The 22041-nt window shown below is 40.0% G+C and overlaps 2 protein-coding genes across 3 annotated transcripts; both read left to right on the top strand.

The window, feature by feature from the left end:
- Positions 1 to 2235: 2235 nt before the first annotated feature.
- Positions 2236 to 21285, top strand: LOC127556688 (zinc finger protein 701-like). Of its 2 annotated transcripts, none has more exons than XM_051989984.1 (3): positions 2236 to 2460; positions 4848 to 4988; positions 9413 to 10084. In XM_051989984.1, the coding sequence occupies exons 1-3, from the start codon at positions 2428 to 2430 to the stop codon at positions 9659 to 9661; spliced, it is 423 nt and encodes a 140-aa protein (XP_051845944.1). In that variant the 5' UTR covers positions 2236 to 2427; the 3' UTR covers positions 9662 to 10084. The 2 variants fall into 2 exon arrangements, 1 of the variants encoding a protein (XP_051845944.1); XR_007952497.1 differs by lacking the exon at positions 9413 to 10084 and adding an exon at positions 20128 to 21285 and having other exon boundaries at positions 2258 to 2460.
- LOC127556687 (zinc finger protein 665-like) lies at positions 10327 to 13431 on the top strand. The gene has a single exon (XM_051989983.1). It carries the CDS (start codon positions 10402 to 10404, stop codon positions 13054 to 13056), a length of 2655 nt encoding a protein of 884 aa, XP_051845943.1. The 5' UTR covers positions 10327 to 10401; the 3' UTR covers positions 13057 to 13431.
- Positions 21286 to 22041: the final 756 nt, after the last annotated feature.

Raw genomic sequence — 22041 nt, 5'->3', positions numbered from 1 at the left:
CTATTTATTTAGTGCTATACCAATCAGACTTCCAAGAAAATATTTTATTGATCTAGAAAAAATAACAACAAAATTCATACGGAACAATAAAATGTCGAGAATCTCAAGGGAATTAATGAAAAAAAAAATCAAATGAAGGTGGCCTAGCTGTACCTGATCTAAAATTATATTATAAAGCAGCAGTCACCAAAACCATTTGGTATTGGCTAAGAAATAGATTAGTGGATCAGTGGAAAAGGCTAGGTTCACAAGACAGAATAGTCAACTATAGCAATCTAGTGTTTGACAAACCCAAAGCCCCTAACTTCTGGGAAAAGAATTCATTATTTGATAAAAACTGCTGGGATAATTGGAAATTAGTATGGCAGAAATTAGGCATGGACCCACACTTAATACCATATACCAAGATAAGATCAAAATGGGTCTATGACCTAGGCATAAAGAACGAGATTATAAATAAATTAGAGGAACATAGAAGTTGGAGACCCTTTCTCCCCCCTCATCCGAATAATAGATGATGACTCTCTGACCATTATTTGAATAGGGGGAATGGTAAGGTGCCCAGGGTTTTCAGGGCAAGCCTCTATCTGTGGGTCAATTTTGATCCCTAGATACTTTTGCATAGTGTAAGTCTGCACAGGTACCAACATGGAGTCTCTAATTATAAGGCTAATTGACAGTTTTGTGATTAAGTCCCTTCCTAATAAATTTACACCAGCCTCTGGTATCACTAACAGCTGTCCTAATACTTCTAGGCATCATAATGGGTATTACTTCAGACATGGGAATTGTAAATTTCTTTCCTCTAACTCCTAGATGATAATTTTGTTCCTGGTGATACCTGGACAACTGATGTCCTAGCTGCTCACAAATATACCAAAAATACTAATTCTTCCCTAAAGGGGCCCACCCTTAGATTTATCAAGAGCTCTGGGTGGGGCTTATCAGTGAGCCCCTGACTCCCCTAATTCTCTAGTTCCATCAATGAGGTCGCTTGTTCCTCCTCTTTTCTCCTCGGGCATTCCCTAGAAAAATGTTCTTATTTTCCACATGTCCAACATTCTAAATTTGAATTCCTCAATGTACCCTTTTCCTTATGATTTCCTGCAGACTCCCAGTCCCTCTTAGGTCCTTTATATCCCTTTTTAGCAGCTTCCAAGTTATGGATCTACTGAATCATTATCCTATTCCTCTCTCTTTCTCTCTTATCCCTTTGCTTCTCCCATTCCCTTCTCTGCCTCTCTTTCTCCTTAGCCTGGTCCTCATTTCTCCTTACATAAACTTTAGTAGCTTCCTCCAATAAAGTCTCCAAAGAAGACCGCATCCATCCTTCAATCTTCTGTAACTTCCTATTTATATCTGGCCAAGAATTAGAGACAAATTGTACCTTTAACAGCTGTTCATTCTCTGGGCTATCAGGATCTATTCCTGAATACTTTCTTATTCCTTCTCTAATTCTTTCTAAATTCTGCACTGGTGACTCATCCTTTTCTCGAGTAATAGCCAAGGCCTTATTTATATTTTGCCTCCTCTGGAAGGCATTCCTTACCCCCACAACTATTAACTCCTTCAGATTGTGCATATTCTGTCTATGCACCTGATTATTACCATCCCATCCCATTCATTCACAGGATACTTCTGTTCAGGGTGGGTGCCTCCTTTCCCATTCCCGCATGGCTCCTGCCTGAATTGAGCAGCACTCTTCAAGAGTAAACAATATTGATAAGACATGCATTAATTTTCCCCAAGTATATAATCTGGGGTTCAGAAACTGATCTGTCTGATGCCTCAACTGAGTCCTCCATAATGGAAACTTTTTAAAATGCCCTGACCTCACTTCTTGACTGAGGTTTGTTCACATATCCAATACCTCCTTGAGCCCTACCCAACAGGACTTCCTCTGAGGGGAAACATATCTACATCCTTAGCTGGAAGAAGGACTTCTCTACTTATATCTCCCACTGAACCCCAAGTCTTTCCTGGGAGTGATCCTGCCTCCTCCCTAAAGGGGAAGTTCTGAATATCCTTCTGTAACTGGGGTAATTCCCTAGAAATAGGAGCATATGGTTCTTCCCTTATCTGTTCCACAGGAGCTTCAGCCACATGTAGGACTTCTGTTGGCTGAGCCTCCCCTGGGGTGGGATGTAAGGAGGGGGCAGAGCTTCTAAAGAGTTCCAATCCTGCTTCTCCTCCTTTACTACTGTGTCTTTAGCCTCTGATCCTTTTTCTGTTTTCTCTGGGCTAGCTCAGAAAGACCTGAGAGTAGGACAGAGTCACTAATTATCATGACCTGAAAGCTCTCTCTCTCATTCTGGCCAGGTCTGCATCCAGCCTGGGAAGGGAAGGCTCAGATCCCGGCCTCCCTCTCTGAGGTCCCTCTCCTTCCCCAGCCCAGCTGGCAGAGAACCGAATCCTGGAACCAGAGACATGGCCCCTGGCAGCCGGAGCCCCTTTTCCCAGGTGAGTGCGGCCCCTGCCCAGAGGTGAGCAGCATCAGCCCAGGGCCAGTCCAAGTGAGCCCATAGATTAGCATAAGCGATTCCTCCAGGTTAAAAGGATCTTTACCATTCTCATACAAATTCAATTGATAACACCCTCTGAGGAACTGAATCTTGGCCAGATTGTTCCCCCACCAATATTTTGGCTGCTTCAAATGAAGTAGCAATATTTAACCATCTTTCTTTTGTCCTTTCCTTTATATCTGGAAAGTTCCTCCCCATCCTTAAGTCCACTTCCCAACGGGCTAACGACTGGGATTCCCTGACTAGGGTCTTGACATTAATTTTTAGACTGTGTCTTTCCCATCCTTACTTAGTTTCCAAACTAAGTTCAACAGTTTCCTGGAAGCTTCCCATAGCAGTTCTTTAACACTGGGGCTAGTCACAGTCCAGCACTCAAAATTTAGCAAGGGCTATTCCCTTGGGTTTCCTAAAACTCCGCCAGTAAGACCCCCAAACTGTTCCGAGAGCTTACCAAGCCACATGTATAGATTCTAAACTGCGCTAGCCAGTCAGGACACTTGTTTCTTCTATCGCATCAGTTTTTGCACCTCACTGAGTCCTCCTGCTTCAGTCTGTTGTCTGATATGAGAGAGGATGCATACACCTGAGTTTGGAGACCACCAGAGAAATTCCTCCGTGGATGCCTGTCTCCACTCAAGGTGCACACCTGTCTTCCCAAAAGACACCAATCCCAGATGAGCCCCCAAACTGTTCAGGACTAAGACACTTATCCACATTGACTACTCAGGAGTCACTCCAAGTGAAGTACAGAAAATTAATTAGAATCTCAAGAAGCGGACCATCCTGTTCTGTGAGCCTGAAAGGACAGTAAAGATGCTCACAGCAGGAGGGCCTTGAGAGTGCTCACAGTTTTTATACATTTCAGACAAAGAACCCCCCAAATCCCATCCTCTCTATGTTGTGATTGGTGACATAAGTCTATTCCCCATTTGGTCAGTGGAATGCAGTAGATAAGGTGATATATACTTCTTCGGCCACGTATACTCTTTACTCCCTTCTTTGGACAATGGAATGTCTTCCAGGCCTTATCTAAAATCACGTGACTCTGGAGAAGCCCAAACTAAGTCCTTAAGGCTTCAATCAATTAACAGTCACTGATCAATTTGTGCTTGATCTGTAAGTTCTTCACCTTTTCCACACAACTGGAATCCTGGGGTTGGGAGGGGTCATTCCCAAGGGATGGAGCAAGCGGGGATCCTGAGATTAGGAGGACCCACACATAGCCCCTTAGCCATAAGCAGAATCACAGGGAGTTGAGAGCTCTTTTTCCTTCCCTGTAAACTGAGCTCTCTCCATCTCCTCTATGAGATCTCTCTGCTTCCATCTCTATGAGCTGAGATGTCTCTGCCTTCTTCTCTCTGACCTGAGATCTCTCTGTCTCCTCTCTGAGCTGAGATTTCTGCATCCTTCTCTCATAGTGGAGATTTCTCTGTCTTCTAGGAGCCATCTCTGCTCCTGCAGGTCCCAGATAGGTCTGTACCCTACCCTGTACCAGGGCCCCTCCTCCCATCACCCTCTCCTGCTAGCTACCCTTCCCATTGGGCTCATCTTCCCCCTCTGACCTCCTGTTCAGGAGTCACTGCTGCCTGAGCTCCCACCTTCCCCATAGGGATGTCACATGGGGCCCCTGACCTGGGGGGCAGTAAGTCCTCATCCCAAATCTTCCAGCTTCGGAGTCTCCCCCATCTTTCTGCTCCTGACCCCTTCTTAGAGAACTCCTTTGTCCATCCTGGTTCTGAGGAGACTTCTCTGGCCTTTGCTGGCTGATGAGCTGGTCATTGACCCATTTCCAGGATCAGCCTTGGCTCCCCTGGAGATTGCTTCCAGCTCTCCCCTGGAGCTTTAGAATGAACATTTCTGTGACGGAAAGCTGGATCACGATCTCTCTGGGGCTGCTGCTGCTTTGGATTCTCCTAGAATTCAGTCCCCTCAGTAATAGCCTTAAATTACTTCCAGTAAAATCTTTGTCCCTTGTCTAGGAGATTGGTGCAAGCAATTCTTCTGAGACATTTTGTGAAACTGGTCTAAGGCTTTTGGGGTCCCTCCTCAATCTTAGCAGTAGCTGGAGGGAGAACTCTGGGTCAAGGGTCATGGAGGCTGCTTCTGGTCTTATCCCACCTGGGATCCCAAAACCAAAACCTTGGGGGAAGGGCATGAGATGAAAGGGAAGGACTTGGAGAGGGAGGCAAATCTTCCTGTTCAGACCCAGCTCACTTCCAGGCTTGACCCTCCCTGCTCCCTCCTGGGGTGGAGTCTCTCCCCTGAGAGTAGGACAGAGTCACTAATTATCCATGACCTGAAAGCTCTCTCTCTCATTCTGGCCAGGTCTGCATCCAGCCTGGGAAGGGAAGGCTCAGATCCCGGCCTCCCTCTCTGAGGTCCCTCTCCTTCCCCAGCCCAGCTGGCAGAGAACCCAATCCTGGAACCAGAGACATGGCCCCTGGCAGCCGGAGCCCCTTTTCCCAGGTGAGTGCAGTCCCTCCCCAGAGCTGAGCAGCATCAGCCCAGGGCCAGTCCAAGTGAGCCCAGGAAGCTTCTTCCTGTCAGAGGGAAGGGTCCCTGGCAGGGCTGGCAGCAGGAATAGAATCGCCCTCCTGACACTGCCCATTTCCTGCTCCTTCAGGATACAAGGCTGCTCCCAGGACTCTCTGAGTCCCTCTCCTTTACCAGGTCTCAGATCAAGTCAATAAATGTTAAAAAAAAAAAAATAGTTCCTCTGGGCCAAGCTCTGTGGGAACCACTGAGGATGCAGAGGAAGGTAAAGAAAAAAAATCAGATCTGCCCTCAAGGAGCTCCCAGGGGAGAAAACATTTTATGAGCTGTGTCCACACCTGCGCTGGGCAGTGTAGATGGGAGCTACTCTCTGAGGGAAGGTTCAGCAGTTGGGGGATCAGGAAAAGCTTGTTTTCAGAAAGGGAGAATTTAGCTGAGATGTGAAGGAAGCAGGAGGTGAGCGAGGAGGCCGTTGTAAACAGGAGAGAAGCCAGTGAAAAGGCCCAGGGTCAGGGGACAGAGGATCTTGGTTAAATATAAGCCAGGAGGCCAATGTCCCTGGGGCAGAGAGGAAGACTAAGGCGTGAGAAGGCTGGGGTGGGTATTATAGTGTCTGCCATGTGCCAGGAGCCACATAAGTTTGATCTCATTGATCCTGTTGTGGGAATTGTCAGGGAAATTGGTGGGGAAAGTCAGACTCAGGGAGCTCAGGGTCCAGCCAGAGAGTAAACTGTGGTTTATTTATCCCCTGGAGGGTGGGACAGACTCCATGAATGCGGGGTTACATTTACTCAGATGTCACAGACATAGTCTCTCCCCCTTACCTGACCTGGGCTTTGGGTTAGATTTGTTGGGTCTCAGAAAGAGTTATAAAGAAATTTTAACTGAGATCAGGTTAGGATCCAGATACAAAAAGGTACATTTGCTTGTTTGTTTTAAATTATTTTCAATTACATGTTATGACATTTTGTTGCATGATTCATGTTTATAAGATTTGGAGTTGTAAATTTTTCTCCATTCCCTTCTCTTTTCCTAAAATGGTAGACAATTTGATATAGGTATAAATGTTTAAAACATTTCCCTTTTAATCAGAGGTATTATAAAAATGAAACAGATCAAAAGAAGAGAAAAAAATAAAGTAACTAAAAGATTTATTCTTCAATCACTTTCAGAGTCCATCTATTTTTTCTTCAGTGTGTGGGAAGCTGTTTCCTTCTTGACTTTTTTATAATTGCCTTAGATCATTGTGCTCCTGAGAAGAGCAGAGTCTTTCATAGTTGATCATCACACTCTGTTGCTGATTCTGTATTCAAGCTTTTCCTGGCTCTGCTCATTTCAGTTTGCATCAGTTTGGTTTTTTAGTTCTTTCTGAAATCTGCCTTTTATTTTTTTATTGTACAATACTATTTCATTATATTCATATACCACAGCTTGTTCAGCCATTCCCAAATTGATGGGAATTCCCTCAATTTCCATAATGTTGCCTTCAGGAAAAGGGTTGCTATTAATATTTTTGTTCATGTAGCCCTTTCCCTCTTTTTGTAATCTCTTTGGAATAATATAGACCTACTGGAGCTATTGGAAGATCTAAGGATTTGCACAGTTTGGTTGCCCTTTGTTCATAGTTCCAAGTTGCTCTCCAAAAAGCTTAGATCACTTCACAATTCCTCTTCAGTGCACTAATATCCCAATATTCTCACATTCTTTCCAGCATTGATTATTTTTTGTCTTACTAGTTAACCTGATAGATGTGAGTTGGTACTTCTGAGTTATTTCTATTTGCATTTCCCTAATCAAAAGTGATTTAGAGCACTTCATTTTCCTACATTATTTTTGATTTCCTCATCTAAGATCTGTTCATTTCCTTTGATCATTTCTCAATTGAGAAATGGTTTTTATTCTTAGACATTTGACTCAGTTCTCTATGTATTTGGGAAATGTGGCCTTCATCAGAGATACTGGCAGTGAAGCTCATTTCCCATCTTTCTGCTTTCCTTGAAAAGTACATTTTTGCCAGAAGAAGAAAATGTGAATTGAGAGTTGCAGTGTGAAGTCTTTATCATAGATATTTATGTCAGCAAGAGAACACGGGAAGAAAAAAATAACTGTTCTATTAGTCAGATAGTTTGGCCACATTTGCTACGTGCTTTGTGCCTTTTTGAACAGTAACAGGACTGGAAGTGAGTGCTCTAAGTTTTCTCAAAGTGATTGGGGGACAAGAGATACTGAAGGAGACGTCTAGTACTTTGATAAAAGAATGACAACATATTGTAGCAGCCTTTTTCATAGTGACTAGAAACTGGAAATTGAACGGATGCCCATCAAATGGAGAATGTCTGGGTAAATTGTGGTATATGAATGTTATGGAATATTATTGTTCTATAAGAAATGACCAGCAGGATGATTTCAAAAAGGCCTGGAGAGACTTACAAGAACTGATGCTGAGTGAAATGAGCAGAACCAGGAGATCATTGTATACTTCAACAACGATACTGTATGAGTATCAATTCTGATAGAAGTGGCCCTCTTATTCAGTTCCAATTGATCAGTGATGAACAGAACCAGCTACACCCAGAAAAAGAACCCTGGGAAATTAATGTGGACTACTTGCTTTTTCTTTTTCTTCCCAGGTTATTTTTACCTTTGTAAAACCAATTTTTCTTGTGCAACAAAAGAACTATATAAATATATACACATATATTGTCTTTAAGATACACTTTAACATGTTTAACATGTACGAGACTATCTGCCATCTAGGGGAGAGGGTGGAGGGAAGGAAGGGAGAAGTTGGAACAGAAGTGATTGCAAAGGACAATATTAAAAAATTACCCATGCATATGTTCTATCAATAAACAGCTATTAAAAAAAAAAATTACCTCAACTCAAAAAAAAAAAAAAAAAAAAAAGAATAGCAACATAGCATCAAATGAAATCAGTGATTTTTTTTTCAACAATTCATTTTGGAAAACGCTTAGTACTAGATGTGTAAAAGTCTGGGTCATAAGATTTAGGGAACATGATTGTACTTCCCAGAGTTAAAGAAGGAAAGAGTGGGATTGGGTGGCAAAAAAAAAAAAAATGAACAGGAAGCAGTCACATAATAAGGATCCAAGTTTCAAAGGTCTCCTCAGCCAGGATAACCTGATTTTTGGATGGGCTCTAGAGGGCTGAGTGAAGTAGAAATCAGGGCAAGAATGTGGCATCAAAGATCACAGCACTGGATTTCTGGGAGACAGTGTCCCAATTAATCATCTCTCACAGAATAGATTTCATTAATAACCTCACTTTATGAGAAGCGAAAAAGCTTTATCACTTGTTTGGAAAGAGTTTCATATTAGCCAGTTGAGACCAGATTCTCTTTAAATTCCTTTTCCTGCTTCTATTTAGTTTAGATTTCATTTTAGACCCATAGGAAATTTGCTAGATAATTTCTTTGTTCTCTTCTCAGTGATCACTGTTAATGGTTCCTTTTCCCTGATACATTGTGTTTACTATTATTTTGATGCAGTTAGTGGCAGTGCAGAGAGTTATGGGAATCCCCTCTTTGGTCGGGGCAAGTTGGTGAAAAGAATTCAAAAATCACAAATCTGTGTCAAAAGGAAGTTTTATTGTTTGTTAAGAGGTGGACAAATCTCTTAATGAAGAGATTTGCAAAGAGTGGGTTGATAGAAACCTATTTTATGAGCAAATCTTGGGGTTGGGGGCAGTTTGAACTGATTATCAGACCAAGATCTTCCAATTGAATGAAATAACTTTGAAGGCTTTTTTTTCAGAATTTGGAGTTTCCTGAAGGGGGATCCAGCTACCCAAAAGATCAATGGGGGGTGATTTGCCTGAGATTTCCAATTGAATGATGCTGCTTATCTTAGGAAAAGGTTTGTCTGGAAAGTATGCTTCTTTCCAGACTCTCTGGAGTCTGGGACCCCAACTCTCCCTTCTTTTACAGATCAAAGGGGACACACTTTTTACAGATTAAAGAGGACATAATTTCAGAGTTAACCCTTGTGAATTCGGTCTTCATAGATTTTTTTTAAAAAATATATATCCACTTAAGCCCCTTCTTGTGGGGAGGGATGTCTCATCATCTCTCTTTCACCTGTACAGGTTCTGTAGAATTCATATGTTCTCCTTAATTCCAGTAGGATAAGCATTTTATAGTAAGGCATTTTTCCAACTTTTATTATCCAACATGACTCTCATTTAAAATGGAAAATGCTTTTTTCCACTAGACTGTTAATGCCTGGTTCCAACTGTGGGCTCTGTGACACTCCTAAAGGTTATATGAGTTTTAGGCAAATCCCATCTCTGCTTCAGTTTTCTTCTCTAAGTTGATGAGGGTTGGAGTAGAGTTCTGGAGGATCTCTCAGCTCTAAATCAAGTGACTTTTGATGGTTTAGGAGTTGGTGACAATCAAGGATATTATGGTGGACTTCAGTGAGGAGGAATGGGGTCTCCTGGACCCTTCTCAGAAGGAGCTATACAAGGAGGTCATGCTGGAGAATGTCCAGAATCTGCTGTTCCTGGGTGAGGACTGTTTCCTCTATTTTCTTGGTGTTCATCATCACTTCAAAATGAGCAAAAACAGCACAGAAATGATCCACACTGTGTTGCATCCCAGAAATTGGATTAAGTATTCAGTCATCTGAGGGCATCAAGTTTTGATCTGTTTTGGTCTTGGTTGCAGCCTTTTTGAGTTATATAATTTAGGTCAGTTAGGTAGCTGACCTTACTACCACATTTGTTAGGTAAACTTTCTGAAAACCTACTAAAAAAAATGGGAAAGGGTTCTGATAAGATGGCACTATAGAACAGGAAATATTTAGCTCCCTAAGAATCTCCCCTAAAACAAAATAAAAATGCCTCACAATTTATTGTGCAGCAAAAGTGACTATAACTCCAGAAGTTATCTGGATTGTGACAGGATCTTAGGAAGGACCTCATCTCCCTAAATAGAGATTTAACCCAAATGAAGTGCTATGCACTCTAGGAGACATGTTAAGTTAGCCAAGAGCAAACCCTGGGGGCAGCTAGAGTGATCCTGGGGTCTCAGCCTCCAAAGTTTTGGGAAAGGATTAGTTTCTCATTGGTCCATTACTTTGAGATGCATATCTCACATATTATCTATCTCTTTGTACTTTTATTATTTATTTATTTGTTTTTTGCTGAGGGAATTGGGATTAAGTAACTTGCCCAGGATCACAAAGCTAAGAAGTGTTATGTCCCAGACCAGATTTGATTTCAGGGCTAGTGGTTATCTACTGCACCACCTAGCTGCCTCCAATCTGTCACTTCTTAAAAATGACTTCAAGTATTAAAAGCCATTGTTTGCACTGAGTACACTTGTGAAGTTTTGTATAGTTTGGTGACAAGCGGCAATGACTCTTATATGACATTGCTATTTATGTTTATATATGTACTTATGTCTTTTTGTGTATGTTTGTCTTCTTCAGATGTAAAAACTGGGTTTACAATAAATGAGATAAGTAAAAAGTTGGAATTTTTTGTGGAAGAACATGACCTGCAAAGATTCAGAGATGATGGTCCCTTTGACTTCAATTTGAAGGAATTGCATGATTTTATTCTTAAAGAAGATAAATGTCCAAAGAATGATTGTGAATTGTATGAAATTGGAAAGAGATTCAGATGTTCTTCTATCCTAAATCAGTGTAAGAAAATGAGCTCAGGAAGTTATTATCTTCAAGGTAGTGAATACAAGAAATGCTTCACTAAAGAGATAGAGCTGTTGGTTCCACGAAATCAGTGGGATATAGCTGTGAAGTTTAGTTCAGACCTCAATGGCCATCAGAAACTTGATACTGAAGAAATCCTTTCCATAAATAATAAAAGTGAGAACGCTTTCGGTCAGAACTCTAATCTCCTTATTCCTCAGCAAATGCATATTGGAAAAGAACCTGATGAAAATAATGTGTGTGAAGCAATCTCATCCTGTCACTCATCTCTTCCTTGCCACCCTGGAATGAAAAGATATGCCTATGATCTGTGTGGGAAAGCCTTTGGTTGGAATCCAGCTCTTGCTAGCCCTCAGAAGGTTCATACTGGAGAGATATTTCATGAATGTACTGAATGTGGGAGAGCTTTCTATAACAGATCATTCCCGCTTGACCATCATAGAATACACTGTAAAGAGAAGCCTTATTTATGTCTTCACTGTGGAAAGCCTCACATATGCAATCAATGTGGAAAAACTTGTACAGATATTTCTAGTCTAGCAAAACATAAGGAAATCCACACTGGAGATAAGGCTTATGAATGTAATCAATGTGGAAAGACTTTTAGATCGAGCTTTCATCTTGCTAGACATCAGGGAATCCACACTGGAGAGAAACCTTTTAAATATAATCAGTGTGGAAAAGCTTTTAGATATAATTATAACCTTACAGAACATCAGAGAATCCACACTGGAGAGAAACCTTTTAAATGTAATCAATGTGGAAAGGCTTTCACACAGAGTGCCAGTCTTGCTTTACATCAGAGAATCCACACTGGAGAGAAACCTTTTAAATGTAATCAGTGTGTAAAGGCTTTCACAGGCAGTGCCAACCTTACTGCACATCAGAGAATCCACACTGGAGAGAAACTTTTTAAATGTAATCAATGTATAAAGGCTTTCACACGCAAAATGAATCTTATAAGACATCAGAGAATTCACACTGGAGAGAAACCTTTTAAATGTAATCAGTGTGGAAAGGCTTTCAGATGCAGCTCAAGTCTTCCTAGACATCAGGGAGTCCACACTGGAGAGAAACCTTTTAAATGTAATCAGTGTGGAAAGGCTTTTACACGCAGTACCAATCTTGCTGCACATCAGAGAATCCACACTGGAGAGAAACTTTTTAAATGTAATCGGTGTGGAAAGGCTTTTATACAGAGTACCAGTCTTGCAGAACATCAGAGAATCCACATTGGAGAGAAACCTTTTAAATGTAATCACTGTGGAAAGGCTTTTACACAGAGTTCCAATTTTGCAGAACATCAGAGAATCCATACTGGAGAGAAACCTTTTAAATGTAACCAGTGTGGAAAGGCTTTCAGATTTTCCTCTAGTCTTGTTATACATCAGAGAATTCACACTGGAGAGAAACCTTTTAAATGTAATCAATGTGGAAACTCTTTCACAAGCAGTGCCAATCGGGCTGCACATCAGAGAATCCACACTGGAGAGAAACTTTTTAAGTGTAATCAATGTAGAAAGGCTTTCACACGCAAAATGAATCTTACAAGACATCAGAGAATTCACACAGGAGAGAAACCTTTTAAATGTAATCAATGTGGAAAGGCTTTCAGATGCAGCTCCCATCTTGTTAGACATCAGACAATTCACACTGAAGAGAAACCTTTTAAATGTAATCAGTGTGGAAAGGCATTCAGATGCAGCTCCCATCTTGCTAGACATCAGAGAATCCACATTGGAGAGAAACCTTTTAAATGTAATCAGTGTGGAAAGGCTTTCACACGCAGTGCCAGTCTTGCAGAACATCAGGGAATCCACACTGGAGAGAAATCTTTTAAATGTAATCAATGTAGTAAAGCTTTCAGATTCTCCTCCAGTCTTATTACACATCAGAGAATTCATACTGGAGAGAAACCTTTTAAATGTAATCAATGTGGAAACTCTTTTACACGGAGTGCCAATCTTGCTGCACATCAGAGAATCCACACTGGAGAGAAACTTTTTAAATGTAGTCAGTGTGGAAAGACTTTCACACGCAGTGCCAGTTTTGCTGCACATCAGAGAATCCACACTGGAGAGAAACCTTTTAAATGCAATCAATGTGGAAACTCTTTCACACGTAGTGCCAGTCTTGCTGCACATCAGAGAATCCACACTGGAGAGAAACCTTTTCAATGTAATCAGTGTGGAAAGGCTTTCAGATTCTCCTCCAGTCTTGCTGCACATCAGAGAATCCACACTGGAGAGAAACTTTTTAAATGTAATCAATGTGGAAAGGCTTTTACACGTGGCTCCCATCTTGCCAGACATCAGAGAATCCACACTGGAGAGAAACCTTTTATAATGTAATCAATATGGAAAAAGTTTTAGATGCAGCTCCCATCTTGCCAGACCTTAGAGAATCTACACAGGAGTGAAACTTTTTTTTTTTTTCCTATTTTGTATAGGCGAGATTAGCAGTGGGAAGTGTACTAGCCATAGGATTATCTTGCTCCTGATTCTCTAATCTAACATAATGAAAGCATTATTACAGTAATAATACATGCACTAGAACAGGACCGAGAAAACTTTGAAAAATGTTTTCTTGAATTCATTAATACTCAAAAAAGAAATTCAGGCTTTGCAGATTTGTTTCTTGACATATTTTTCTGTTTTGTGTAAATTTAAAATGTTCATTTGATTTTATTGGTATGAATTTCAACATTAAAAAAGGAATCAGATATTGATGGTTTCCTGTTGTCATTTTCACCAATGTTGAAGACTTTATTACAAGGAATCATAAAATTATTTTCATAATATTCTCTATCTTTTAACTCTATATCTTGAATCAAGAATTCTCTTAACACTTTACTTTTATCTTAAAAACAAGTATTTTTAATAGGAAAAAGATCCTTGTACATCTCTCACCTACCTGAAATAGAGAATGACCAAAAAAGGAAATCTTACCATCATAAATGTTAATAATCTGTTGTGATATGAGAGCCACCTGCCAGTGGCTGCTAGAGATCTAACTCAGTCTGTCAGAATGGATCCCTTCATGTGAGGGGATAATGATGATGATACAAGGAGACTGAGAAGCAGTTGCTGTTCTCTGATCTCTCCACTGAGAGATAGTTGCATTGTCTGAACTCTTTCCTCTTCCCTTTTGCCTCCAATTTATTTCATTCCCTATCCACAAGGAACATCTGTGTCAGCAAAGTCTCCTTTGCAACTCCTTCAGATGATTCACAGCTGTGGAGGCTCTCAGAGAATTGACCTGCTCCTTCACCTAGTCATGGTCCTTAATAATAATCAATGCAAAATTCTGGTACTGTCTAATCTCAAAATATATTTTTGTCAAATATATTCTTGAGCAATTCTTATTTAGAAGATGCCATAAATCTTTTCCATTGTAATCTCTGATATCTTGCTCATGTCTTTTTTTTTTTTTTCAGTGACATTCATTCAAACTTGAGGTAGTCTCCTTTCATATTATTTTTTTTTCTGAAGCAATTAGGGTTAAGTGACTTGCCCAGGGTCACATAGCTAGGAAGTGTTAGGTATCTGAGAACAGAATTGAAATCAGGTTCTTCTGACTTTAGGGCTGGTGCTCTATCCACTATGTCACTTAACTGCGCCCCCCCCCCCCTTCCTATTCTTTAAATGATTAATTTCCATTTTCTGTGACTTTTCCTTGAAAATATTTTCCCCTTTTTCTTTTTATCTTTCTTATTATTCATAACTTTTGTTTTTGGATTCATGGAACTTACACTGAATTAGATCTTTTTCATTTTCTGTGTTCCTTAAGGCATTAGAATTTTGGAGATATTTTGGCTTAAAAAAATAATTTATTCAATATTTTCCCCCAGTTACATTCAGAACTAATTTTTTTACATTTGCTTTTAAGATTTTTAAGTTATAGGTTCTCTCCCTTTTTCTCATCCCAATGAAGAAATTACAAGTGAAATTATGTAAAACATTTCCTTAAAAGTCAAGTTGTGATGGGGGCAACTAGTTGGTGTAGTGGATAGCACCAGGTCAAGTGTGATGGGGTTCTGTCAGCATATATTGGGGAAACAGTTTAGGACCCCAGAAGTATATTGGGGTTATGGTGAGGTGTCCAAAAGAAATTGTGAATTTAGACAACCTGCAGCTCCAGAGGCGAAACTTTTATTTTGCTGCTTGTGGCAGACTAAATCCATATGAGCTTTAATAAAGAAAAAGGGATTTTGCATCCAACAAGGGGTAAGACATATCATAAGGCCCAAGAGGACATTAAGGCAGGACTGTGAATCTTGAGAACCTGATACAGGTAAGAGGGACATCTGTGTAAAGTGAGTTGGGGTCTCTGGAGGCAGCCTTAGTTTCAGTTCAGTAATCCACACATGAGTAGCCAGGGGTTAAAGTCCAAATCCTTTATTGTCTCCTTCACTTGGGTTCAGCTAGTTTTTTCTGGAGGCCTCTCTCTCTCCTTGGTTCCGAGAGCTTGAGCTCCTGCCTGCCTTCTCTGGCTTCTGAATCTCCCTGACTTCCAAGGGTTTGTGCTTAAGCCACCACAAAGGTGGAAGATGGAATGAATCTCAGCCTCTGAGAGCTTCTAGTGTGCTTGTCCTTTTTTGGCCCTGAGAGCTTCTAGCTTATCTGCCCCACACTGAGTAAACACCAATCATTATATCACTAGGAAATCATTATTTGTTGGAGGATTAAATCAAAGCCAAGCTAGATTTAATCAGTCTCCTCAATTTCACTTAGTACCTTGTTTCAAGTTCTGGCCCATAACATCTCCTTGTAGGATTAAGTCAATCATACATGCTAAATTAGATAACTATTGTCTCTATCAATTCCACTGACTTAGTACCTTGTAAGAATCTTTTGTTTCAAGTTCAGAGTTCTGGCCTATAACAAGGAAGGGCCTCTTTGCAGACATAGCCTCTGAGCAGAGCTTGAAAGGGAGGCAGAGGGGGAAGGTAGGCAGCACCTGGGGCACAGAGATGGCTGAAGGGCAAGAATGAGTGGAAGGCCACTGTGGCTGGAGCAGAAGCCTAGAAAGAAAAACTGATGGAGGCTGATGGGGACCCAACAAGGGGGAATTACATTTTTTTCTGAGGCTGTCCAAGAGCTGAAGTCAGATGGGATAGGTTGGATGTGAAAGTGAGACAGATTGAAATAGTATCAAGACTGAAGAACTCAACTTATCTTTGGAGCAGTTCTTTAAAAATGGCGCTAGGCTCTTTCTGACATCTTTCTAGGGCCTTGGAAGAAAATTCTGATGCCTTTGGTTGGGAAAACTGGAAGAACATGGATCATTTATACACAATATTTTCCATCTTTGAGACCACTAGCCAACTCCATCCCTTTCTTTTCAGAATCTCTTATTTTCCTTGGTTCTCTGACTTGATTTACTCTTCAAGGCTTGCTGTCTCTCTGGTCCCATTTGGTTGGATCATCATCCTTCTCCAGTTTCCTAACTAGAGTTTTCCAAAGAATTTTGGGGCCTTCTACTCTTCTTTTTCTAAACATTCTAAATAGTCTCATGAATTCAATGATCTTTTTTTATAAAACAACATAGAACTCATTTCCTCAAGTATTTCTTCTTTCTGAAGTTCTCTATTTCTATGAAGAACACCTCCACTGTTCCAGTTGCTTAGGTTCCTGTTTTGTAAAAGATTGTCCAATTATAGAGCAGTTCCTTATTTTTTAGCTCTGGGTGAAGGCTGGAAGGTGAGAGGTGCGGGGAAGATTTATTTTCATGAAAACAAAGAAGTTTGTATGAGATTCTGTGTAGGCTGACAGGTTGTTTGCTCCAACCAATCTGCTGGTCGTCAACTTTACTTTGTACACAGCCTAGTTAGGAACTAAGGTTCCTCATTTCTACTCAAAACAAAGCTGCCCCTTATAGGTGATAGTTGGTAACTGGGGCTGGAAACCTGAAACCCTGATTGTTGCTCACCTAACACCATTCCCCATTTCTGCAGAAATTGCCTATTTTTTTGGTATATTAATTTATTTTTAATACACATTGCTTTATGAGAACTTGCCTATTTTTAATGCAGGATAGCTTTCCATGAGGACTATGGAAAGTCTCAAAATGCCCAAACCAATCAACTTCATTCCTGATGTTTCTTATTTTTGCCTACAAGAATACCCTGAAAATTCTGTTGTGGGTCACAAGGATGGAGGGATTAGTTGACCTGATTTAATGATAAGTAATAGAACTAGAGATCATTACTGATCACCAAAAAAAAGATGCTTTTGGCTATATTAAGTTAAAAATGTTTTGTACAAACAACTGATGCAGATAGGATTAGACTCTTTGCTTTTATTTTTACAAAAAGCATCTGCTTTTAGGGCATTGGAGGTTTTCCAAGCTTCCTCTACAGGCAGTCGCAAGGCAGCCATGGCTCTGCTGGGTCCATGCTGACTCACTCCCAGTATGGTGCATTGGCCACCTCCTCCCACACCCAACCAAAACAGACCTTTTCTGGAGATCTTTGAAATTATCTTCTACTGGTAATTTGCTGCACTCCCAATATTTGTGGAGTGTGCTAGTGCAGAGCTAGTTCACAGGCTGAATTTCATAATTAGTGTCATGGTAATAGTAGAAGATCAAAAAGAAATGTGTGTCCTCTCCACCATCTTGGCTCTGCTTTAATTTCCTCATAATATCACCCTTATTCCTAAATCATGTATCCATTTTGACATTGTTTTGCTATGATGAATCTAAGATGTAGATTTATGCCAAATTTCTGATGTATTGTTTTCCAGTTTTCTCGGAAGTTTTTGTGAAACACTGAGCTCTCATCCCAGAATCTGGAATTTGGATTTATAGTCACTGATTATTGTGTCATGTATATCTATTCTATTACTACATCAAAACCATATAGTTTTGATGACTCCCTCTTTACAGTAGTGTTTTAGATCTGGTACTGCTAGGTCATCGTCCTTTATATTTTTTTCATTAATTTCCTTGATTTTTTTTACCTTTTATTCACCAGATGTATTTTGTTATTATTTCTTCTAGTTCTATAAATTAATGTTTGTGAAGTTTGATTGATATAGCATCGAATAAGTAAAGTCATTTATTAATTTAGGTAGAACTCTCATTTTGCTCAGCCTACCCTCAACTAATATTTTTCCATTTTTTTTAGATCTGACTTTTATCTCTGTGAAAAGTGTTTTGTGATTGTGTTCATATAGTTCTTACCTTTCTTTGTCTTAGCAGGCAGACATTCAAATATTTATGTTAGCCAGTACTTCTTTATTTCAGGAAGCCCAAGAATCTCATTTTAAATAACATCAGGCTGCTCGAGCTTTACGTTTACAATTTGGGATAACAAAAGAGGAAGCTAGGAGCATAGTAAAAAGCTGTACAGCTTGCCTTCCTTTCCACACTCCTACACTCCCTCCATGGAAGAACCCTCGTGGTTTGAGTCCTAATGAAATCTGGCAAATGAATGTGACCCATTATAAATCTTTCGGTCGTCTTTCTTTTATCCACGTTGTGGTAGATACCTTTTCAGGATTCACTTTTGCAATACCAGCAGCAAAAGAGACAGCCTGAGTGGTCACTGAATTCCTCATACAAGCTTTTGCAATTATGAGTGTGCCACAAGCAATAAAAACAGACAATGGTCCTGTATATACCTCCAAACATTTTGTACACTTTTGTGCACAGTATAAGATTTTACACACCACTGGCATACCTTTTAATCCTCAAGATCATGCAATAGTAGAGAGGAGAAACAGAGACATTAAGACACTTTTCCAAAAACAAAAGAAAGGGGGAGCCACAGGTAACTCTAGGGAACTTCTAAATTTAGCTCTTTATACCATTAATTTTTTAATTTTTGATAAATTTTGGCTGTGGCAGACAGGTTTTATAACCCACTGGAAGGGCAATGTCCAATGCAAGCAGTTCCACTATCTTTAGATAATTGCCAGGTGATTCAGAAAGTGGTGAATGGAAAGGACTAGATAGGTTAACTGCTTGGGGAAGAGGGCTTGCTTGTATTTCTACAGATGGAGAAGGAGATGGTTACCAATGAGCAGTACTCGCCTTGTCCATTGGAGAGACAGAAAAAAGAGAAAAATCTCAAAACAAGGGAGAAGACCTAAAAAACACTTGACACTGAAAGAGCATGGCTGATAATGAGACTGTTAAAGAACTTTACAACCAGCAGGAATCACTGGATTCCCTGAAGTGAAAAATTGTTGACAAAGACTGTTTCAAGACTTGAAAACCATCAGGAATCTACATTCTTTGAGATGAAAAATTGTTGATGAGACTTGCAGGACTTCAAAACTTGCAGGAATCATTGGATTCCTGGCACATGAAGTAATGGACAATAGATTCCTCATGTGTATTCATGTTATTTGTCACATCACTACTAGCCTGTGTTATATTGCTATGTGCTTATGTAATTTATGTAATTATGTGTAATACCTCCCATACTGATGGATTTACGTATACCTGTTTTAAGAGTGAGATCCTTCAGAAACCTGCTTATCTGATTTTGTAATGACTGCGCTAACACCTGGCTTACCTCAGAATCAGCCGGAGTCAGGATAAGCAAAAGTCCTCAATCTTTATTCTTGGTCCTCAGACGTGGGATTGAACAGGATAGAAGCAGATTCTCCCCGACCGCCTTCTCCCTCATCTACCACCAAGTGTGTCCCTGGTTAGCTTTACTCCACTCCCTAGTCCCTCCTACAGCCCTCTATACACCAATCATTGAGCCAGTATGGATAGTGGAAAGGACCATTTTCCAAGCTTATGCCCATAGAGTATTGTCCAATCAGTAGTTAGCCTCAAGTGCTCAGCAGTCTTGACCTCAGTGTATCCCAATAGTTTCAGCCCTCTACATGATTTGATTTCCCATTTCCTTTGATGTTTTCATCTCCCTTCCTGAGATGTCAGGGAGGGCATGATCACCTTCTTTTATAGTGTTTTTACCCCTTTTCTGAGGAATCAGGGAACACGTGATCACCTTCTTTTTTGGGGTTCTCATCTCCTTGAGAAGTCAGGGAGAATGACCACCCTATGTTCTAAAACAAAAGAAAGCGGGACATGTTATGGGCCAGAACTCTGAAATTTAAACAAAGGATACTTACAAGGTACTAAGTCAGTGGAATTGATAGACACAATAGTTATCTAATTTAGCATGGTTCAGTACTACAAGGAGATGTGATGGGCCAGAACTTGAAAAAAGGTACTAAGTGAAATTGAGGAGACAGTGGTTAAATCTAGTTTAGCACTGATTTAATCCTACAACAAATAATGGTTTCCTAGTGATATAATAATTTGTACTCAATGTGGGGAATATAAGCTAGAAGCCTCAGCCAGGGAGATTCAGAGATTCAGAGACAGGAGAACAGAAGGCTGGAGGCTAGAGACTCCAGCACAAGCCCTTGTAACTCAGATAGATTCATCCCATCTCACAGGTGTGGCAGGCTCTCCTCCTTTGCTTCCCCACTGAAACCAAGACTCTGGAAGGCCTCCAAAAAACTAGCCCAGCCCCAAGTGAAGGAGAGAGAACTTTGAAAGATGTAATAAAGGATTTGGACTTTAACACCTGGTTGCATTTGTGGTCATTACTGAACTGAAATGAAGGCTGCCTCCAGGGACCCCGAGAAAACCTCAGCAGAGAACATTACATTTTAGAGAGAATATTACACCTTCTTGTACAGCTCCTTCTGAGAAAGTTCCAAGAATCCCCACTCCTCCTCAGTGAAGTCCACCATCATCAAATCCTTGAAGGTCACCAACTTCTAAACCATTAAAAGGCATAAGATTTTGAGCTGAGACTCCAGAATGTATCTAGTCCAACCTTTATTAAGGAGGAAACTGAACCAGAGTTGGGATTTCTCTTAAAAAAAAAAAAAATCACATGACCTTTATGACTCACAGCCAACACTTTCTAACCAAGCATTAAGGGCCCAATGGGATCCTGAGAAAGCCTTTTCTGTTTGAAGATTGGAATACTAAAAGCCTGTAAAGGTTTCTTACTATATAATGCCTATCCTGAAGAAAGGAAGGAAAATGTTGGTGACATATCAGTTAGGTAAAAAAATGTGTTTAAGAGAAAGAAGGGGAGGGGAAATTCCTCCCCATCAGAAGTGTCTTAAGTGACATATTAAGGAAATTCCATGAAGAGTTTGTGAGAAGTTGACAAGGATTTTATATTCTGAGTCAACAAAACCTGAAAATGGATCACTGAGAAAAGAAGAAACCAAAAAAAAAAAAAAATCGGTAAATTTCCTGAAATTCTGAAATATTCTCATTTAGATGAAAGCAAGAGAAGTACCCTAGAGATATATTGCTCGCAATATGTCCACGATGGAGTAGTATGAGACTGCTTGCAGCCAAGTAAAGCAGTATTCTCTACTGTTACCCTGAAAGGCTGAGATGACACTGGGCAGGATGCGTCATGGTCAAAAGCATCTGCTATCTTTATTTTATGATCGCCTTCACTTGTTTGTGGAATGGATTCAGTCACTGCAATAATGAATTATTGAAAATGAAGAGTAACTCTGAGGGGAAAGGAGAATTTCCTTCCTGACTTAAAATGTCATATTTTATCATTTGGAGTTGGTGATGGAGGAAATGCATAAGAATGACATATTTTTTTTTCTGAAAAAGGTTTCAACATCATATAAGAACTCTAAAATATGAGATCATATTTTAGATGATGAGAAATCAAGAGGAGTGAAAAAGCAGGTGATGGCTATCATGCAAGAGAGTGCCACATCTGCAAATCTTTTGGCTGGAAAGCACTATTTTCAAACCTATTAAATATAGGAAATGTGCTTGAGAAATGCACTTGGAAGGTGATGCTTTTTCATTCTAAAAAGGAACTGGAATTTTTTAAGTTCCAGCAGAAGACAGGATTGGCTTTTTCAGAAACTCTCTTTACTGGGAGCAATTCTCTTCCTTGCAAATAAAAATCACTTTTTTTTTCTCATTTTGATTTTCTTGAAAACATCTAACTCATCTATTTCTTGTGCATATTTCACTTTTAGCTTAATTTCTGTCTGGTATTATATTTTTGAGCAATTGAATAAAACCTCATTTGAGTTGAGATTTAACTGAGTAACTTCCATGTCAGGTGGAACTGGAGAATTTTCCTAAACCACTTCATTACATTCTATAGACACTGAGTCAAGGCTCTGAAGATTTTTAAGACCTGGTCTAGAAACATGGCAGTTACCTGCTAAAGGCCAAAGAGCTTCCTACCAAAAAAAAAAAAAAGAATTGCTTTAGTTCATTTCCTAACAGAAAACATTTCCTAACTAACAGAAAGCTGTTAGTATTACTATTAATTTCAAATAAATAGACCTAGTTGCATGAAGAAATTA

Source organism: Antechinus flavipes, chromosome 3 (genome assembly GCF_016432865.1).
Source record: "Antechinus flavipes isolate AdamAnt ecotype Samford, QLD, Australia chromosome 3, AdamAnt_v2, whole genome shotgun sequence".
NCBI classification, from domain to species: domain Eukaryota; kingdom Metazoa; phylum Chordata; class Mammalia; order Dasyuromorphia; family Dasyuridae; genus Antechinus; species Antechinus flavipes.
Note: the sequence above shows the minus strand (reverse complement) of the source record. Positions and strands in the feature narration are given on the sequence as shown.

Bases quoted from the DNA above. Each gene is read 5' to 3' on its own strand.
- LOC127556687 (XM_051989983.1), top strand. From the start codon at position 10,402: ATGACATTGCTATTTATGTTTATATATGTACTTATGTCTTTTTGTGTA.
- LOC127556688 (XM_051989984.1), top strand. From the start codon at position 2,428: ATGGCCCCTGGCAGCCGGAGCCCCTTTTCCCAG. The intron at 2,461-4,847 runs GTGAGTGCGGCC...CATTCTGGCCAG, and splicing joins GCCGGAGCCCCTTTTCCCAG to GTCTGCATCCAGCCTGGGAA. The intron at 4,989-9,412 runs GTGAGTGCAGTC...TTGATGGTTTAG, and splicing joins GCCGGAGCCCCTTTTCCCAG to GAGTTGGTGACAATCAAGGA.